The sequence below is a fragment of the Nomascus leucogenys genome, chromosome 5 (genome assembly GCF_006542625.1).
Source record: "Nomascus leucogenys isolate Asia chromosome 5, Asia_NLE_v1, whole genome shotgun sequence".
NCBI classification, from domain to species: Eukaryota; Metazoa; Chordata; class Mammalia; order Primates; family Hylobatidae; genus Nomascus; species Nomascus leucogenys.
The window spans coordinates 47,095,560-47,114,401 of NC_044385.1; the positions used below are offsets into that span (position 1 = coordinate 47,095,560).

Sequence of the window (18,842 nt, forward strand, 5' to 3'; positions counted from 1 at the left end):
TTTTGCTTATTTAAAAATGGTCAGCAGCTTGCTAAGCATAGCTGGATTGTTAACTGATGAATGAAAGCCATCTTTGTTTTAAGCTATTTGGTTGTAAAGAAAGGTAACTATGGGTTAGGAGAGCTAGAGGGAATTTGAGGTACCTTAACTACCTAGAGGTGAAGTTCAGATTAATTTAAGTAACGCTGACAGACGTAACTGTTAGCCTAGGGGAATACGATCCGTTTGGAAACACTATTTTGGCAAGAAAAGAAACTTCTGTTAAGGGATGGCTTTCAGCACCTCCACCCTTTGTTTAGTTTTGTCAGCCAAGACAACAAAGAATGAGACTTTCTGAATTCAGGCTCCTTAGAGTTACCATGAAACCCACTGAATCAGTCTAGGTTAAGGGCAAAAGCTGACTTCTCAAGAAGTTCAACTCTTTCAGGTTTTATAAGCATCTGAGACTAAATTGAAATGATTCAGGAAACATCACCACCACCCCGTCCAGAAATTAAATAATTGACCTTTTACAGACACACATATTTCAATTAATTGTTCCATTTTTTAAAATTGCCAATTTATTTTTCTACCCAATCCAGTATCAGCGATATACAAAAGGATATAAACAGACTATCATGAATATTTACAGGATGACACACCAAACAATTACCAAGGAACAAATCCTGCAAAGTAACAAATTGTTGCTTATCCATGTCCACTCAACTGTACAAGGTTTATTTCTAGGACAATTTCCCAGTTCTCTGGGAAAGAAGTTCTGTGGATTTATACCTTCCATAAGGGTCAAGCAAACATGCTAAGAGCTGATACCATCATGTTTTTATACTGACAGCCGAGAAAGGCTTTTAAAGAACACTCTCCTTCAGGCCAATGTTACAGCATTAGTGGGCTCATAGACAGGATGTGACTTCATCAAAGGAAATGCTTCTCTCCTCTTGGCCTCCCTAAGGTCCTCCTCCTAGTCCACAGGAGGAGCTCCCCATAATAACACCCTAGTTCCAACAGATGGTGTGTAGATTATCAACACACCATGAGAAAAGAAACTGACCCCCTTACCTACCAAATACAATACAAATCTGGGGAGGCAGTTTCCAGATCTTCAACAGGCAGACACTATGAGGCCTGTATTTAGTACACGGCACATTCTCTTGAGAGAAAACAGGAATGAACATTCTCAGAAACATTCACATTGCTCATCAAATGTAGGTTTACCCAAAGTATATAGGAAATGGCAAAAACCTAAACCTAGCTGGACATTTTATACAAGTAAGTCAAAGTTCAAAGAATCATCCTATCTTTATTCTCAGAAATCCAATGGGTTGAATATCACAGTTCTTCTTTAATGGAAGCAGAAGATTCAGAGTCCTTGTCTCCCAAAATGCCTCAGCCAGGGTCAGCACAGAGAGTGGAATATAAAAAGCTTAATTGTGTTAATACATGGAAGACAACAACTCTCAGTCAACCTAGCCACAATTTTCTGTCTTGGCCATCTGTAAGAAACAACTACATCTGAAATTCAACTTTCACATTCAGAAAAAGAAATCAATTCAGCTTCAGACACAAAGCAAAACCAAAAACAAAAAAACAAATGGCAATAGCCTACATATCTAAACACTTGACAATCGGGGAACTGTCCCACAGTGATACGCTCAAGGCCAGTAGCACCCATTTTGGCATGTACTGGTTGAAGGGGCAACAGGACCGGGAGCTAAAATATTCAATTATAAAGATATAATACATCAATGAATCAGACAAAAGTAGACATATATGATACCACATTAAAGATTCATATACAGTACTGTGCTGACTGTAAAGAAAATATTTTGGGACACTAGAAGGAAAAGACAATAGGAAAAGAATTACCAAGGAGCATTTCAGTCCAAAGCCAGTCCAGTGAATATCTATGACTAGGATTTCCAATCTTTGATCTCCAAAGAAGCTGATCTAATAAATTCTAACAATACTTCGTTCACATTAGGGACACACAACATACTTCCAAGTACAGTAATCCCTCTGACGTTTTGGTTTCACTTGCTATTTGATGACTAAGTTGTTTGTGGCTATAAAGATCCTCCTCTTTTAATTAGCCATTTAACACTACAGAGGCTGCTCCCTTTGACAGACCAGACAAGTTTCACAGAATTTGATCTAATGAAGACGAATGGTGGGGAAAAAAGGGAACATTTCCTGGGTTTTTTTGCAAACCTTTTTCTCTTGCTTGAAAAACTCTGCAATCACTTAATGTTTTGCTCCAGAAAAAGAAAGCAAAACTAGCTGGGAAAATACCCATACATTAATACTTTGTGTTTACCAGTATGATACAAAATAAATTCATACATGTCAGTCAATTGTTTCTTAAAGACCAAATGTGAATTTTTAATCTTGTAACTTAAGAACTGAGTTTTTCCGCATTCCTTTATATAGAGTTAGCATCTGTAAACTGAGACCCTTTTTTGGGTAATCATACAAATTTAATTTGTCCCTGGAAACAAAAACCCAACCTAACAGATTAACAAAATATGTCCTTTAGACAATATTTTTTGTGAATATTGCTGCATTGTTACCATCTTTATCCTTCAGTAAATGAAACTACACTTAAAAAGTTTATGTATTGTGAGTTTACAAAGAGCTAAACTCTTAATTAAGAAGACTATGAAGTCAACCTACACTCATTTCAGAACTGGCTTCCCTCTTTTCAAAAGTAAGTTCTAAAAGTTTTTTAGTTATTATTATTAAGTTATATGAGCTACAGACATTTCGACTGCCATCAATGCTTCTGTAAAATTGAATAAAGATTTTATTATACCACACACACAAAAAGCAATCGGTACAGAAAAGGCAGTTTTCAGTTATGCTGTTGAGAATTTCTTACCATGATTTCTCCCATTAAAGTATAGTTTTCAAAGCAACCACCACGACAAAGGAAGCATCTAATTAGTCCGTTTTCTTCTGATCCAAGAATGCTGAACATTTACTGTCCCATCTGTAGTTGTATCAGCAGTGTAATGAACACAGTTTATATTACTTAACTATTCTTTGAACTCCAAGAACTGTTGAAGTCTTTTCTGATGTTCTGCAGATGCTTGCACAGCACTAAATGAAACATAAATTCAAAGCATAAGCTTTATTTTACATTAAGCATATTAAGTGAACCACAGAGCAGAGAGTCAATATTTTTCAAAACAATTAAAAATGAATAGAAGTCTTCACTTATTTAGTATTTCTGAAAAAGCTGGATGAAAACTCTTTTTAATCTAATGAAAAGGAGGGCTTGCATTCAGCAATGGCATGCTTCTATCTTCTAAAAGACCAAACAAATTAAGACTGACAAGCGAAGGCATTGACTTTAACCTGCTCTGCTATGGAACCTGCTGTGCGGAGTTCCAGGCCTTGTAGTAGATTTTCTGGATTTTATTATTTTATTTAAACCAGATTCCAACATTATCTTTGAGTTGTGGAGTATCTGAATTGCCTTTAATACAAAATCCTTTAAACTAAAATGTTTGGTTAAAACACAATAGACTCCATTAATTGTTTCCAAAGGTAACAGCTCGGTGGTTTAGATTTACTTCTCCCTTTGAACATAAGTTATGCTTTGGATGGGAACACTGAGTTCTCTCTCCACCCTCACCATCACGAAAATATATTACCTTGACAAAATTAGGGCAAATATATACTGAAACTAGTAAAATACTTCCTCTTAAAATTCTGGGCAAAAATTGAATATAATGAAAGATTCCGGTTTTCTAGTTCTTGAATAGGTCACCGCTTTTTAAAGTGCCAAGACAGTCTTATTTTAATAATTTTGTTATGAATTGCCCTAAGATGTCTTATAGACATCTTTGCTTTCTTGAACCATGTACCTCCAATTGAACCATTTCAAGTATTTTACTGTAAAAAGATGCCCTCTAGGTGCTAATGAGGCTGTCTTGTCTAACTTAATGGCTCTGGAACTCTCTCAAACACCAAATCTGTGGCTTTCCCATGACATTTCTCTCTGCTAGCAGGTAGTAAAGTGTCCCTTACAATTTGCTGTTAGTACTCCTGACTCTAGTAGCAATCTCTGCCCCTCAAATAAATTTTGATATTGGCCAGGCATGGTGGCTCACACCTGTAATCCCAACATTTTGAGAGGCCTGAGGCAGGAGAACTGCTTGAGCTCAGGAGTTTGAGGCTGCAGTGAACTATGCTACGATCTTGTCACTGCACTCCAGCCTGGGCAACAGAGCAAGACCCTGACTCATAGGCTGGAAAACCAGAATTAAATTAGCCTAAATTAGGAGTAAATGGGAGGTGGCAGGGAATGGGGAGATGTATGTCAAAGGATAGAAAGTTGCACATATGTAGGATGAACAAGTCTAGAGACCTAATGTATAACATGAGGACTATGGCTAACAAAATTGTATTGTACTAGGTATTTTTGTTAAATAAGCAGATTTTAGCTGCCCTTGACATACACACAAGAAAGTAACTATGTGAGATGACAGACATGTTAATTTACTTCACTACAGTAAACACTTTACTATTTATATATAAATCCCATATGTTATAAACCTCAAATATACACAATACAATTTATCTTTTAAAAAATGAGTAAACAGTGTTGAATGAATGTCTCCAATGAGTGGGCTGTGTTTGTTAGCTGATTTTCAGAGCTCAAGAGCTAACTTCATTTATACCTAGTTCTCAGAGGCAGAGCTTTGAATAGTGAATAATCAGATATTATACAGTAATAATAAGTATCATGATAATGTATACTGCACAGTGGGCTTTACCTATGTATGATCCCATTTTATCTTTACTAACAACAAATGAAACCAAGTGGGTGTGAGAACGTTCCCTTTCATGGGGACAAAAACTGTATCAGAAAGATCCAGAAGTTGGGGGAAACACCACAGTCTAGGTTAGGAGTATAGACACTATAGATAGAACCCTAGGGTTAGAAAGATTTGCATCTGAATCCTGGTTCTGCAACTCACTACTTGCATAATCTTGGGTGAGTTACTTAAAACACTAGGAAACTTGCTCACAATCACAGATAGCCAATGATGCAGACAGAAATCCAGATATTTTAACTCCAGATCTAGCATTCTTTCCACTATACGATACTGTCCTACATTTGTACAAACAGCCTCCACTGATTTTATCAACTTTGGCGCATATATAAAATATTGCTCTCTTCAGAGAAAAGAAACTAAGGTGGAATTTCATTCTCACAATTTTTATTTTATTTTATTTACGTATTTATTTATTTTTGAGGCAGCATCTCGCTAAAATATGGCTCTTTACAGAGAAAAGAAACTAAGGCGGAATTTCATTCTCACAATTTTTATTAATTTATGTATTTATTTATTTATCTCTGAGGCAGGGTCTTGCTCTGTCGCCCAGGCTAGAGTGCAGTGATGCAGTATTGGCTCACTGCAACCTCCACTTCCCAGGTTCAAGTGATTCTTCTGCGTCAGCTTCTGGAGTAGCTGAGATTATAGTTGCCTGCCACCATGCCCAGCTAATTTTTGTATTTTTAGTAAAGAAGGGGTTTCACCATGTTGGCCAGGCTGGTCTCAAACTCCTGACCTAAGATGATCCACCCACCTTGGCCTCCCAAAGTGCTGGGATTACAGCCGCAAGCCACTGCACCCGGCCCATTCTCATAATCCATTCTCATAATTTTTAATCAGTCATCTATATCTCTCTTTTTTTTTTTTTTTTTTTGAGACGGAGTCTTGCTCTGTCCCCCAGGCTGGAGTGCAGTGGCGGGATCTCCGCTCACTGCAAGCTCCGCCTCCCGGGTTCACGCCATTCTCCTGCCTTAGCCTCCCGAGTAGCTGGGACTACAGGCGCCCGCCAACACGCCCGGCTAATTTTTTGTATTTTTAGTAGAGATGGGGTTTCACCGTGTTAGCCAGGATGGTCTCGATCTCCTGACCTCGTGATCCACCCACCTCAGCCTCCCAAAGTGCTGGGATTACAGGCTTGAGCCACCGCGCCCGGCCTCTCTTTTTTTTTTTTGATTTGAGACAGAGTCTCGCTCTGTTGCCCAGGCTGGAGTACAGTGGCACGATCTCGGCTCACTGCAACCTCCGCCTCCTGGGTGCAAGCGATTCTCATGCCTCAGCCTCCCGAGTAGCTGGGATTTCAGGTGAGCACCACTACGCCCAGCTAATTTTTGTATTTTTGGTAGAGACGGGGTTTCACCATGTTGGCCAGGCTGAGCTCAAACTCCTGACCTGAGGTGATCCGCCCACCTCGGCCCCCAAAGTGCTGGGATAACATCCTTATAGGCATGGACCACTGTGCTTAGCCTATATCACTTTCTTATCTAAATCCCTATGCTCCCCTTTTCTTCTTGCCTTTTTTCCCCCAGGGGAATGTTACAGTCCTGCTATTTATCCGGCCACTGATTAAGCTGGCTAAAGCTGGCAGGAACTTCAAATTAATCTCGCATACAATGTCCCCCCGGCCTGGCCATGAGCACAGTCAGGCAAGGTCTACGGGTATGCCCTTCTCCTTGCTTTTGTTCTATCATTAATATACGTCATATCTATTTCATTCTCTAAATTCATCAGTATTTTCTGAATGTGTCCTACATATTAATTTATATCTTGGAGGCAGTCTAGTGTTGTAGATAGAAAGATTAAAGATTTTTAGGCCGGGCGCGGTGGCTCACGCTTGTAATCCCAGCACTTTGGGAGGCCGAGGCGGGCGGATCACGAGGTCAGGAGATCGAGACCACGGTGAAACCCCGTCTCTACTAAAAATACAAAAAATTGGCCGGGCGTGGTGGCAGGTGCCTGTAGTCCCAGCTACTCGGAGAGGCTGAGGCAGGAGAATGGCGTGAACCCGGGAGGCGGAGCTTGCAGTGAGCCGAGATCGCGCCACTGCACTCCAGCCTGGGTGACAGAGCGAGACTCCGTCTCAAAAAAAAAAAAAAAAAAAATTAAAGATTTTTAAGAGAAAGAAAGACTTGATTATTTCAGGTTCATGTTTAATACACATGTGCTATCAGGCAAGTTTTAACATCTCTATGCCTCAGTTTTCGTATCTGTACAATTATGATAATTTCTACACTTTACAGGGTCTTTGAAAAGAGTAAATGAAAAAACACAAAGTTCTAAGTGTATTGTCTAGAATAGCACTATCTGATAAAATTTTCTAGAATTAGGGAAAGATTTTATACTTCTGTTGTCCAATACAGTAGCTACTAAATACATGTAGTTATTAAGTACTTCAAATGTGGCTAGGGTGGCTGACAAATTGAATTTTTAACTTTGTTTAACTTTAATTTAAATTGGAAGTCTTAAACTATTCATTGATTGCATACAAAAACAGCAGAGCAATCTCTCATGTCTTCTAAAGTTCATTTATAATTGTGATAAATATAAATATAGTTTAGTTACTAAGCTAGTATCCCTCATCCTGCCTAGCTAGATCATTTCACAAGAGGAAAGCAGTAAACATCAATAAAACTAAATATAAACAGGCTTGGCATTTGTGGTTTTCTCTCTGGTTCTGTTTCTCAAGGTGTTGTGATCTGTCGGTGTTTTTCCAGCATGAATCACAAAGCATCAGGGATTCATTTCTGGAATACTTTGCTCACCCCAAGTCTTCAGTTTGCTGACCAAGATATAACAAGAGAATTAGTTTTAATATGCTTTTCTGGAAAGGTACTCGGGTTTTCTGCTCTTTTTTTCTCCCTTAAGGATCTTTTGGTAATTTTAAAATATACATATAATTAAATTTGCTGCATTTATAACTTTCTGTCTTCTTTTGTCCATTTGAAAGAAATCCCCAAAGCTTTATGATGAGCCAAATTTTAAAATATAAAGTCCACATCCAAGCTGTAAGTTCACAGTGAGAATCATCAAGGTCCCAAAAGAACACTTTCAACACATGAGCCTTATCATTCCCACACCTATTTCTAAGGAAAGCTCCCCAGAATAGGTATCACCATGGATCAAAACAGGTAAACTTACTTCAGATGTTCACCAAATGTAGTAGTTATTCGATAGATGGCAGTTTTTAGTGATGCTCTGAATGCAAATCTTAATGTTTTATATGAAGTGTCCACAAGGCTTCCTGAAATCCGGGGTGGTTTACTGGAAGCATGAGGAAGCTTAAAGAACTTGTCAACTGCCTACACCAAGAAAGAAAACACATCAGTTTAGATTATAAAGAAAGCCACCTTAGGCCAGGTGCTGTGGCTCACATGTGTAGTCCCAACACTTTGGAAGGACAAGGTCGGAGGACTGCTTGAGCCCAGGAGTTCCACTGTACTCCAGACTGGGCGACAGAGATCCTATCTCAAAAAAAATTAAGTTAAATTAAATTAAAAATAAAAAAAAAGTCACTTTAGTCCAAAGAATTAAGATTTGAGATAGATACAAATGGATATATACAGAGAGATATACACATATCTATAGATATGCTGTAACACATTTCTTATTGTAGATCACAGTCAAAATAGTTTCATAAACAATGCAATAGGGAGGCTGAGCTACTATGACAGTTACCAGGCCCCCCAAAAATCCAGACTTGCCCTTGGAAATGAAGCTATCATTCAATATCCTTGAAAATGCAAAGCTTGAAGTCAAACACTGATGTCCTACTCTGCTTATGATGTGACGGGCAGGAGGAGCTTTATTAAAAGACCTCAGCAAAAAAAAAAAGACCAAAACTTTATACTTTACAGAAATGGTTATTCATTAGTTTATCTGCCTTTTCAATTCAGATAAGGCATTTATGAGCAATGACAGGTGATACTGTTACATCATGAGGTCCCCATGGAAAAATAAACTGACAAGATACAACGGTATAAGCATACTATTTACAGTTATGAATGTAACCATCAAAAGAACTGAAAACAAAAATAATTAAAATTATTTTTGCCATCATGTTCTTAATTTCAAGAGCTCTTTAACATCATCTGTTCTTTTTAATTTTAGCATCCTATTTTTGTTTCTAAGATGCAATGTCCTTTCTTATTTCTGAGGATTCTGATGACAGCTTTTTTGTTTTTTAGTTTCTTCCAAGCTGATTTTCCCCCTTTGCTCCCTTTAGTCTCCAACTTCTGCATGAGAGACTTTCCTCAGAAATCTAGTGATCCTCATTCACAAATGCAAGTGGGACCTGCTAAAGAGCTGAGCACCAATTCTAAGTGCATGACTGGGGATTACAGACAAGCGGCTCTTCACAGTGGGTCATCTGCAGGGACTTCTGGGGGGTGAACCTTCAACTCAGTCACTTTAGGTCTTTCTTCTTGGACTGGTCAGAGTGCCCAAAGAAAAGTCTTCTAGTATCCTGACTATAGGGCCTGCCCCAGTGTTCTGAAGCCAAGTGGACACCAGGGCTTTTGAACTCATCCCTCTCCTTTAGTACAGCACCCACAACTCCCCCAGACTGGGTGTTCTACTCTCTCTTAAAGGATAAACCTCAGACTACAGTGGAGGAGGAGCAATTACCCCACAGCATAGGATCTAGGGATCTAACTAATTTTCAAACAGCTCTCACCCAAACCTCTTTATTTTGGGTACCTGTCCCTTCACCCTTGGTTCTAGAGCTACTTGGTGCTTCTCCCACCTCCAATTTGAAATCTACCTCTGGAATCTGCTAAGTTAGCTATCTCAACCATCTGCTTTCCAGCTTTGAAAGTTTTGTTGCTGTTATGTCCTCTCCTGTTTATGGATTTATGTATTATAAAATACCTTTTCTATAGTTTAGTAGAGTTTTGGGGAAGGAACAAAATTTGATGCATGTGTTCAGTCTGCCACGGTCACTTTAGTGTTATTTAATATTTCACTGAATTTCACTGAATTTACTGTTATTTAAGTATTTCACTGAATTTCAACTACTACCTAAAATTATCTCAAGCATGTTCCAGTCTTGGGAAACACTTTTAAAAGTGATAGTTGAAAAAATAAATGATTGGACTCAGAGTTATCATGGTAGACTGAACAAATGCATCAAATCTTGTTCCATCATAATGCAAAAGTTATATTCTTTTCAATTTTCCTGCAAATGTCCTGATTAACCCTCAGTATACCAGGAAAAATCATCATCATCATTACCGCCTGGGTCCTATGAACACTTTATATTTTTTGTAGTCTAAAATCATCTTACAAACAATTTACAGATGACAAGGTAATGTAAAATAACATCATAAAACTTTAAATAAGAAGGCCAGGCACAATGGCTCACACTTGTAATCCCAGCACTTTGGGAGGCTGAGGCAGGAGGACTGCTTGAAGCCAGGAGTTCTAGACCAGCCTGGGCAACATAGAAAGACTCTGTCACTACAATTTAAAAATTAACTGGATGTGGTCCAATACCTGTAGTCACAACTACTTGAGAGACTGAGGTGGGTGGGAGGATTACTTGAGCCCAAGAGTTCAAGGTTACAGTGAACCATGATCATGCCACTGTACTCTAGCCTGGGCAACAGAGCAACACCCTGTCTCTAAAAAAATAAATAAATAAAATAAAAATGAAAATAAGAATATAAACGTGGCAAATCCAAATTTTTATTATTTTCTAGGTTTTGAAGGTATACACACCTGAAATGAGCAATGTCCTTTGAATGCCACTAGCTGTTCACCAGTTATTATGCATAAATCTGGAATACGTCCATCTTGTAAATACTAACTCCAAATTTAAGCTGTATCTCTAATAGGTTCTAGCTCATCAATACTTCTGGTTCTTTTTCTTGCATTTGCACCATCAAAATGCAGTACCTTAAAAAACTTTTGACAACTCATAATTTTGCTGAAGAAAGTACAGCCATTTTCTTTGCACCTTAATTGCAAAACATTTTCTTTTTCTTTTTATTTTTGAGACAGAGTATCACTCTGTCACCCAGGCTGGAGTACAGTAGTGTGATCTCGGCTCACTGCAACCTCTGCCTCCAAGGTTCAAGCGATTCTCCTGCCTCAACCTTCCAAGTAGCTGGGATTACAGGTGCCCGCCACCACGCCCAGCTAATTTTTTCGTATTTTTAGTAGAGGGAGGGTTTCACCATATTGGCCAGGCTGGTTTTGAACTTCTGACCTCAAGTGATCCGCCCGCCTCAGCCTCCCAAAGTGCTAGGATTACAGGCGTGAGCCACCGCACCTGGCTGCAAAACATTTTCATTCTTAGGTTTATAAATACAAATTCAAATGATCAATTCCAATGGCTTTTTTTCTTTGACATCACCTATTGCCTTCTTATCTTTGTATACACACACCTACTTTCAGCATTTATCCCCTTACAAACTGTATAAAGCAAATTTTGGTGCATAAATACAACAGAAAATGAAGGAACACTGGTCATGTGTACTCTTAGCAAAATGAAAGATTTAAGTTTTTATTATAAAATACTGTGGGATGAAGTCTTTCCTGTTGAATGACTTACTAGATAAGGATACCACATATATTTCCTTGCTCTCCTTAAAAACATATTGTTCTATAATCCTTGAGTTTCAGGAAAACATATCTAGAATATCATCAACTGAAGGTTCACAGTCTGAAATTCCTTTTTTTTTTTTTGAGACGGAGTCTCACTCTGTCATCCTGGCTGGAGTGCAGTGGCACGATCTCAGCACACTGCAACCTCTGCCTCCCTGGTTCAAGCGATCCTCCCACCTCAGCCTCCCTAGTAGCTAGGATTACAGGCATGCACCACCATGCCCAGCTAATTTATTGCTATTTTTAGTAGAGACAGGGTCTCACCATGTTGGCCAGGCTGGTCTCAAACTCCTGACCTCAAGTGATCTGCCTTCCCCGGTTTCCCAAAGTGCTGGGATTACAGGTGTGAGCTACCATGCCCGGTCCTGAAATTCCTCTTATATGATCAATTTCACCATCAACATTAAAGTCTAGAGCTGCGCTGTCCGATATGGCAGCCACTAGCCACATGTAGCTACTGAGCACCTGAAATGTGGCGGGTCTGAATTGAGATATGCTACAAAGTGAAAAACAAACACCAGATTTCCAAGAATTAGCACGTAAAAATGGATATAAAAGATCTCATTAGTAATTTTATCTTCATTACATGATAAAATGATACTACCTTAAATACTGGTTAAATAAACTGTACTATTAATTTCACCTGTATTTTGTTAATGTATCTATCAGAAAATATAAGATTACATAGATGACTGCATTTTATTTCTATTGGACAGAACTGGTCTAGAGTGCTGCTGTCTCTCTGCATTTGTCTTCCAATGTGTCTCAGTAATTGTTTTTAACATATTGGCAATTTTCTTCCCTTTACCATGTGGACAGAAAATTTAAAAATTATGAATTATCAATTGTATTCAATGAAAACTTTAAAAAAGACTACAAAGATGTGTGTCTAGACTTTTTATATAGCTTTTCATGAAAAATCATGCAATACTACATGATTTTATCATTATTCTGTTTTCATATTAGTCTTTTTTACAACACAAGAATAACTAATGAGTAATGATAAAATAATTCCTAGGATAATCGATAGCAAATCGTTACAAGATAGTGAAAATGTACAATCACTAGATCTATAATATACCTTAGATTTTAAAAGGGCCCAACAGACCTACATGGATAATTGCAAGAGAATAAATTTTGTTGAATTTTTTTTTTTTTTAGAGACAGGGTCTCACTCTGTTGCCCAGGCTGGAGTGCAGCAGTGCAATCATACCTCACTGTGGTCTCAAACTCAAGCAATCCTCCTGTCTCAGCCTCCTCACTATTAGAGGCTACAGGTGCACACCACAGCACCCAGCTGATTTTTTTTAAACTTTTTATAGAGACAGGATCTCGGCTTTCTTGACCAAGCTGGTCTTGAACTCCTGGCTTCAGGCAATCCTCCCACCTCAGCCTCTCAAAGTGCTGGCATTACAAATGTGAGCCATCACGTCCAACCTTGTTGAATTTTTTTAAATAAGTAACTGCTCTCTTTGTTCTCTAAAAGACCTCTAAGAAAGAATAAAGGTCATAAAATAGCAATCTTTATAAATAGTTAGAAATGCTCAAAAAAGAAATGCAAAAAATCAATTAGGTCCAACACACCCTAATGGTATAAGTGTTAAATTAAGAAGGAAAATCTCAGTTTAGAGTAAATGTGTCCTTAACACCTCTCTAATTCTCACTAATCTCACACTATCCACATTTGTAACAAAAGATAAGCAGGCCTCAGGTTCAGAGACCTCAGCAAGTAAGAGTATCAAGCTAGAATTTAAAATCATTGACTTTTCTCACTTTAATTGCCTTATCCTCAATTCTGATATCCAAAAAGCACTGAAAACAAAAAGCTTCTGTAACCTTATTTTTTCTTTTTGAGACAGAGTCTCACTCTGTTGCCCAGGCTGGAGTGTAGTGGTGTGATCACAGCTCACTGAGCTCTGACCTCCCAGGCTCAAGCGATCCTCCCTGCTCAGCCCCCAAGTAGCCGGGACTATAGGCGTGTGCACCTCCCCACCTAAATTTTGTTGTTGCTGTTGTTGGAGACGGGATTTCACCATGTTGACCAGGAGCTCAAGCAATCCATCAGCCTTGGCCTTCCAAAGTGTTGGGATTACATGTGTGTGCCACTGTGCCCGGAGAATCTTTTTTTTTTAAAGCGATGTGATATTGTAACAAAAGATGTAAATCTTTTGGTGGCAAAAGCTGACCTGACCTGGACTCATCTGGCAGTAAAACATGACCTGTGCTGACACAGGCTATTTATAGTCTTCATCCCACTTTACCCCACTTAATCTGAATATTCAGTTAACCGGAGAAAAGCATTAATGTATCCGATTAAGGGGATTCTACCTCAGATACCAAAAGGAATGTAATATAGTATATGATACATATATAAACACACACACGTCACATTTTTAAAATTAATAAACATCTGAATTCTGAAATATATGGTAAGATTTGAGATAAAGGACTATAGACCCATATTCTATTTGTAGCAAGTCGAACTAGTTTTCCTTTACAATAATCATACAATTTCCTTTACAATAGTCATAAAATTTCCTTTTAAAATAAATGACTTGGCCAGGCATGGTGGCTCACGCCTGTAATCCCAACACTTTGGGAGGCCAAGGCAGGAGGATCGCTTGAGCCTGGGAGTTGGAGACCAGCTTGGGCAACAAAGTGAGACCCTGTCTCTTTATGAAAAAAAAAAAAAAAAAAAAAAAAAAAAAAAAGAATAAATGAATGACTTAAAACACTAAGTAAATAGAAGCTCAGGGAAATAAAATATGACTAAATGACAATAGTATGTGATAATATAGCTATGACAAAAATTATGATGATAATATATGAATAGTTTAAACTGGGTATCCGTCTGACACTATGTCTGCTAGATTGCTTGCTAACAGTATTGACAGCAATACTTTTTTTTAACCTTTCTTTTAATCTGAAAGATCTTTTCTCCTGTATAAGAATTATCATGTGGCTGGATGCAGTGGCTCACGCCTATAATCTCAACACTTTGGGAGACCAAGGCAGGCAGATCACTTGAGCTCAGGAGTTCAAGAGCAGCCTGGGCAACATGGCAAGACCCTGTCTCTACTAAAAATACAAAAAAATTGTTGGGCATAGTGGTGCGTGCCTGTGGTCCCAGCTACTTGGGAGGCTGAGGTGGAAAGATCACTTAAGCCCAGTGTGTGATGTTGCAGTGACCAGTCAGGGTGATAGAGCAAGACTCTCTCGCAAAAAAAAAAAAAAAAATGTCATGTAGCATAGGAATAATGACAACAAAGTAGTAAGAGTTAACATTTACTAAGCACCTAGTATGGGTCACACATGCCAAGGGCTTTACAGAGATAATCTCATGTATTCTTCACAACCCTATGAGGTAGCTAGCTACCACTATCATCACTCCCATCTTCCAGATATAAAAACTGATGTTTAGAGATTGCCATATATATTAGTTCTATAATATGCTGCTTTTTTTTATATATATTTTATGCTTTCTGAAATGAAGGTATATGTTCCAATTAATGGCATCTTAGATTCGAAGAAATATAATAAATGTTATTTTCCAACTAGGAAATAGTAGAAGCTGGAATTCAGACACAAGTCAGTCTGACTCCATATCTCACACTTTAGCACATCTGCCATACTGCCATTCTATCGTGAAAAAGGAGGTTAAGAAATGCAAAACTCTGCCAAGCTCTCCCAAAGGTAATCTAAAGGGTAGCCTGCAAAGGACTTGGGGTCCAAAACCCTAGTTTGCAGTTTTAACTCAACCATTTACTAGGTACAATCATGAATAAGTTGTACTCACACAGAAAATAGTTTCTGAAAGAGACTTCAGCATGCAAAATAAGCCTTCTTTTAACCTCACAGGGTTTTACAAACAACATTTTTAAAGCATTTCTTTTGGAATACTACGCAAATGTTAGGTAAAACAGCACAGGACTTTACAGAAACCACGAATAGACTCTGACTGGTACAATGTTGGTCAAGGGTCTCTGGGCCTTCAAATCCACAGCTCTGGCCCTCAAGAATATTCCTTTCTTTCCCCCATTCCTCCTTCCAACCCCTACATTCTCCAGGAGCCATTAATTATCTCACATCTCTCTATCCCCTACTTGCAAGACTAGCTCAGATTCACCTGTCATATGTTCTCTGATCATCCTGCATTTCTTTTTTTTCTTTTTTTGAGACGGAGTTTTGCTCTTGTTGCCCAGGCTGAAGAGCAATGGCACAATCACGGCACAATCGCAGCTCACCGCAACCTCTGCCTCCCAGGTTCAAGCGATTCTCCCACCTCAGCCTCCCGAGTAGCTGGGATTACAGGTGTCTGCCACCACGCCCGGCTAATTTTTTGTATTTTTAGTAGAGATAGGGTTTCACCATGTTGGCCAGGCTGGTCTCAAACTCCTGACCTCAGGTGATCCACCTGCCTCAGCCTCCCAAAGTCCTGGGATTACAGGCGTGAGCCACCGTGCCCAGCCTCATCCTGCATTTCTATGCACAGTGGCACTGTGGCACTGACTACAACTGTAGTTCTTTGTATGATTATCTGTTTTACATCCTGTAAGCTCCTGGATGGCAGGAACCCTGTCTTTTTCCATTCTGTATCGTATCACATGCTAATTGCTTGATAATTAAATACTTACTGGAGGGATGGATCTGTGAATGGCATAAAGGTAAACATCAATATTCCAAATATATCAAAATTTGACCTTCAAATGACGAGGCAAAAAATATAATAGATAGGGCTGATCAACTTCATTAGGATGACATCGGCCTTTCCACAGAAACCAAGGCTATCTAAAGAATGTAAAACATATTTTAAAGATGAAAAGGTTCTGGAGATGGATGGTGGTGATGACTGCATAACAGTGTGAGTATATTTAATATCACAGAACCATACACTAAAAATTAGATTAAAAAGGTTAATTTTTATGTTATGTATATTTTACTAAGTTTAATTTTTTTTCTTTCTTTTTTTTTTTTAGAGACAGGGTCTCACTCCGTTGCCCAGCCTGGAGTACAGTCACATAGCTCACTGCAGCCTCAAACTCCTGAGCTTAAGTGATCCTTCAGCCCCAGCCTCCCAAGTAGCTGGAACTATAAGCTAGCATCATCACACCTGGCTAATTTTTAAAAATTTTTTTATAGACACTGTCTCACTATGTTGCCCTGGCTGGTCTAGAACTCCTGACCTCAAGCTATCCTCCTCAGCCTCCCAAAACTCTGGGATTAAAGGCATGAGCTGACGCACTTAGCCAAAAAATTTTAATTATAAAATATATCATTTTGGTTCCTAACATTTTGTATGTAAGCACCCTTTTTAAAAACAACAATAAAATCCTGTGGACTTCCAGAGGATAATACTTGTTGTCCATCCACTGATAAAGGAAATAACTACTACGAACTCAGCAATGCTTTCAAATGAATTTGTATTTTAATTAACCAAAACAGCATGTAAAAACCTCTGAGAAAACAGCTGCAAGCATGTTGGAGAAATGGTAATCATTCAAATGAAAGTACATATGTCCCTTATAATAACAGTGATCTCCAGGATGATCTGGCCACTGGCTGAAACCACTGAGCTAGCTAGCATATCCATCACTCTACTCCTTGCCCTCTGAATAGTTTGAAGAATGAAAGGCTCCCCTTCCCTTTCACATTTTGCCTTTAATGATTCAGTGAAATGGCTGATGTTATTGATACTGAAAAGTAAAACAAAAGGATAGAACAGTTCCACACAATTGTTCCTTAGTAACACCCAGAAGCCAGTAATGTACAACTTGCCTTAAATTACAGAGATACTTAAACTTACTCTCTTCACTTTGATCCCTTCTAGACCAAAGAACAGAAAGCCAAAAATATATAACAGGGATCATATGAGTCACATCACATTCCTGCCTCTCAAAACAAAAAGATGGTTTGGGAGCATTTTAATCAACTCATTGCATCAAAATTGTCACTAAATTTAAGCCCCAAAACAGAAGTCTTCGTCCACTGAACCAGCAATGATGCAATCCAGCAGCCACCCAACAAGCATTTAATAAGTGCCTGTCATTTGCCAGGTACTATATCAGATGATGGGAATAGAGGCGAGACAAAGTCCCCACCTCTACTCTAGCTAATATGAAGAGGAGACAATAAAAGTCAGTAAAGACAAATAAAGTGTTGAGGGGGGAGTTATAGAGTAGAGCCAGACCAAAGGAGAAAAATATGTTCTAGACAAAAAAGGAAAACAAAAGGCAGCATGTGCAGTTACAGTCAAGTTAAGAAAATAAGATATATTTGGTGGGAGGCAGAGACTGAATAGTCTATGGTAGTTATAAGAGCAGAGGACTCATGGGAATAGCAGAGTGGCTGGAATCAGAGCACGAAGTAACTCAGTTGAGAGTCCATAGGGGCAAGAGGATGTAATAATTCAGGACAAAAATGCCAAGATCCTGAAGCAAGGCAGGAAGGGTCGGCAAGAGAATGGGTGGGTAGTGGAACTGCCACACGTGTGCAGCTCAAGGACATGGGGACAAAGGAGTCGAAGGAATTGGTAATAAAGTGGTTGAAATAATAGACTACAAGGTCTAAACTGCATACACAAAGGCATATACGTAGTCAGGAGGAAGCTGAAAGACAAAGAACATGGGGAAAAGTAACTGGAAATCCTGGTAGGATCAAAGAAACTGTACAGAAGCAGCAAGGACATGAAAGGGCTGTGCCTGGAGAAGGGCTCTTACATTGGGTCCATAGACCTAAGGGAAAAATTCAGGGGGTACAAACTTGAATTACACATTTATCTTTACTAAGATCTAATGAAAATCTAGCATTTCCTTCAACTATGAATGTAAGCAACAAATCGTAGCAGCATTAGCAGTTCCTGTGACTTTGTCACCAACAGAAATCACCAATATCTCCATATCCCAATATGATTGTTATAGTTATCTTGAAATATCATTCATCTTATCCCTACCTCAAAATAAGTTATTGGACTCACTGACAGATCTTGTTATGTAATGCAATAATTAAAAACCACATATTACTATATCATAAATTTAACATCTTGATAATTTCAATATAACTGATTTCCTTTCTAATCCTAAGCACTTTATGCATTTAAGAACATGATTCTGAGAAGTCCATGGGCTTCAACAGACTGCCAAAGGAATCTTTGGAACAAAAACATTTAAAGACTCTAGCTTACAGGGTAGAATCCTGGAGTTTCAAACTCTGGCGGTGCAGTATTCAGGGGATAATTGGGCCTAGGTGATAGCTGTGGGTTGAGAGGGTATACAAATGGGTAGTGAAGAGGAGGAAGTCAAAGAATTATGCAGACAGGGTGTGGGGCAGATTACCCACACAGACTGAATTACTCATTACAACCAACCTCAGGATGTAGAGTGGAAAAAAAAAAGACTGTGAGGCAGT

The 18,842-nt window shown here is 38.7% G+C and overlaps 1 protein-coding gene and 1 non-coding gene across 3 annotated transcripts in view; both read right to left on the reverse strand.

Annotated features, from left to right (window-relative positions):
- Positions 1–530: 530 nt before the first annotated feature.
- Positions 531–18,842, reverse strand: part of NDC1 (NDC1 transmembrane nucleoporin) — a 69,588-nt gene continuing 51,276 nt past the window's right edge. The window contains exons 17-18 of one of the 2 annotated variants that reach the window (XM_030812996.1): positions 7,974–8,134; positions 531–3,093 (exon numbers count right to left, since the gene is read on the reverse strand). In XM_030812996.1, the coding sequence (XP_030668856.1) occupies positions 3,030–3,093; positions 7,974–8,134 (225 nt within the window). In that variant the 3' untranslated portion in view covers positions 531–3,029. The remainder of the gene's footprint in view (positions 3,094–7,973; positions 8,135–18,842) is intronic. The other variant, XM_030812997.1, reaches the window with a different exon arrangement.
- Positions 6,367–6,502, reverse strand: LOC115835307. The gene has a single exon (XR_004030295.1). It is a non-coding gene; the product is annotated as a small nucleolar RNA SNORA58 (small nucleolar RNA).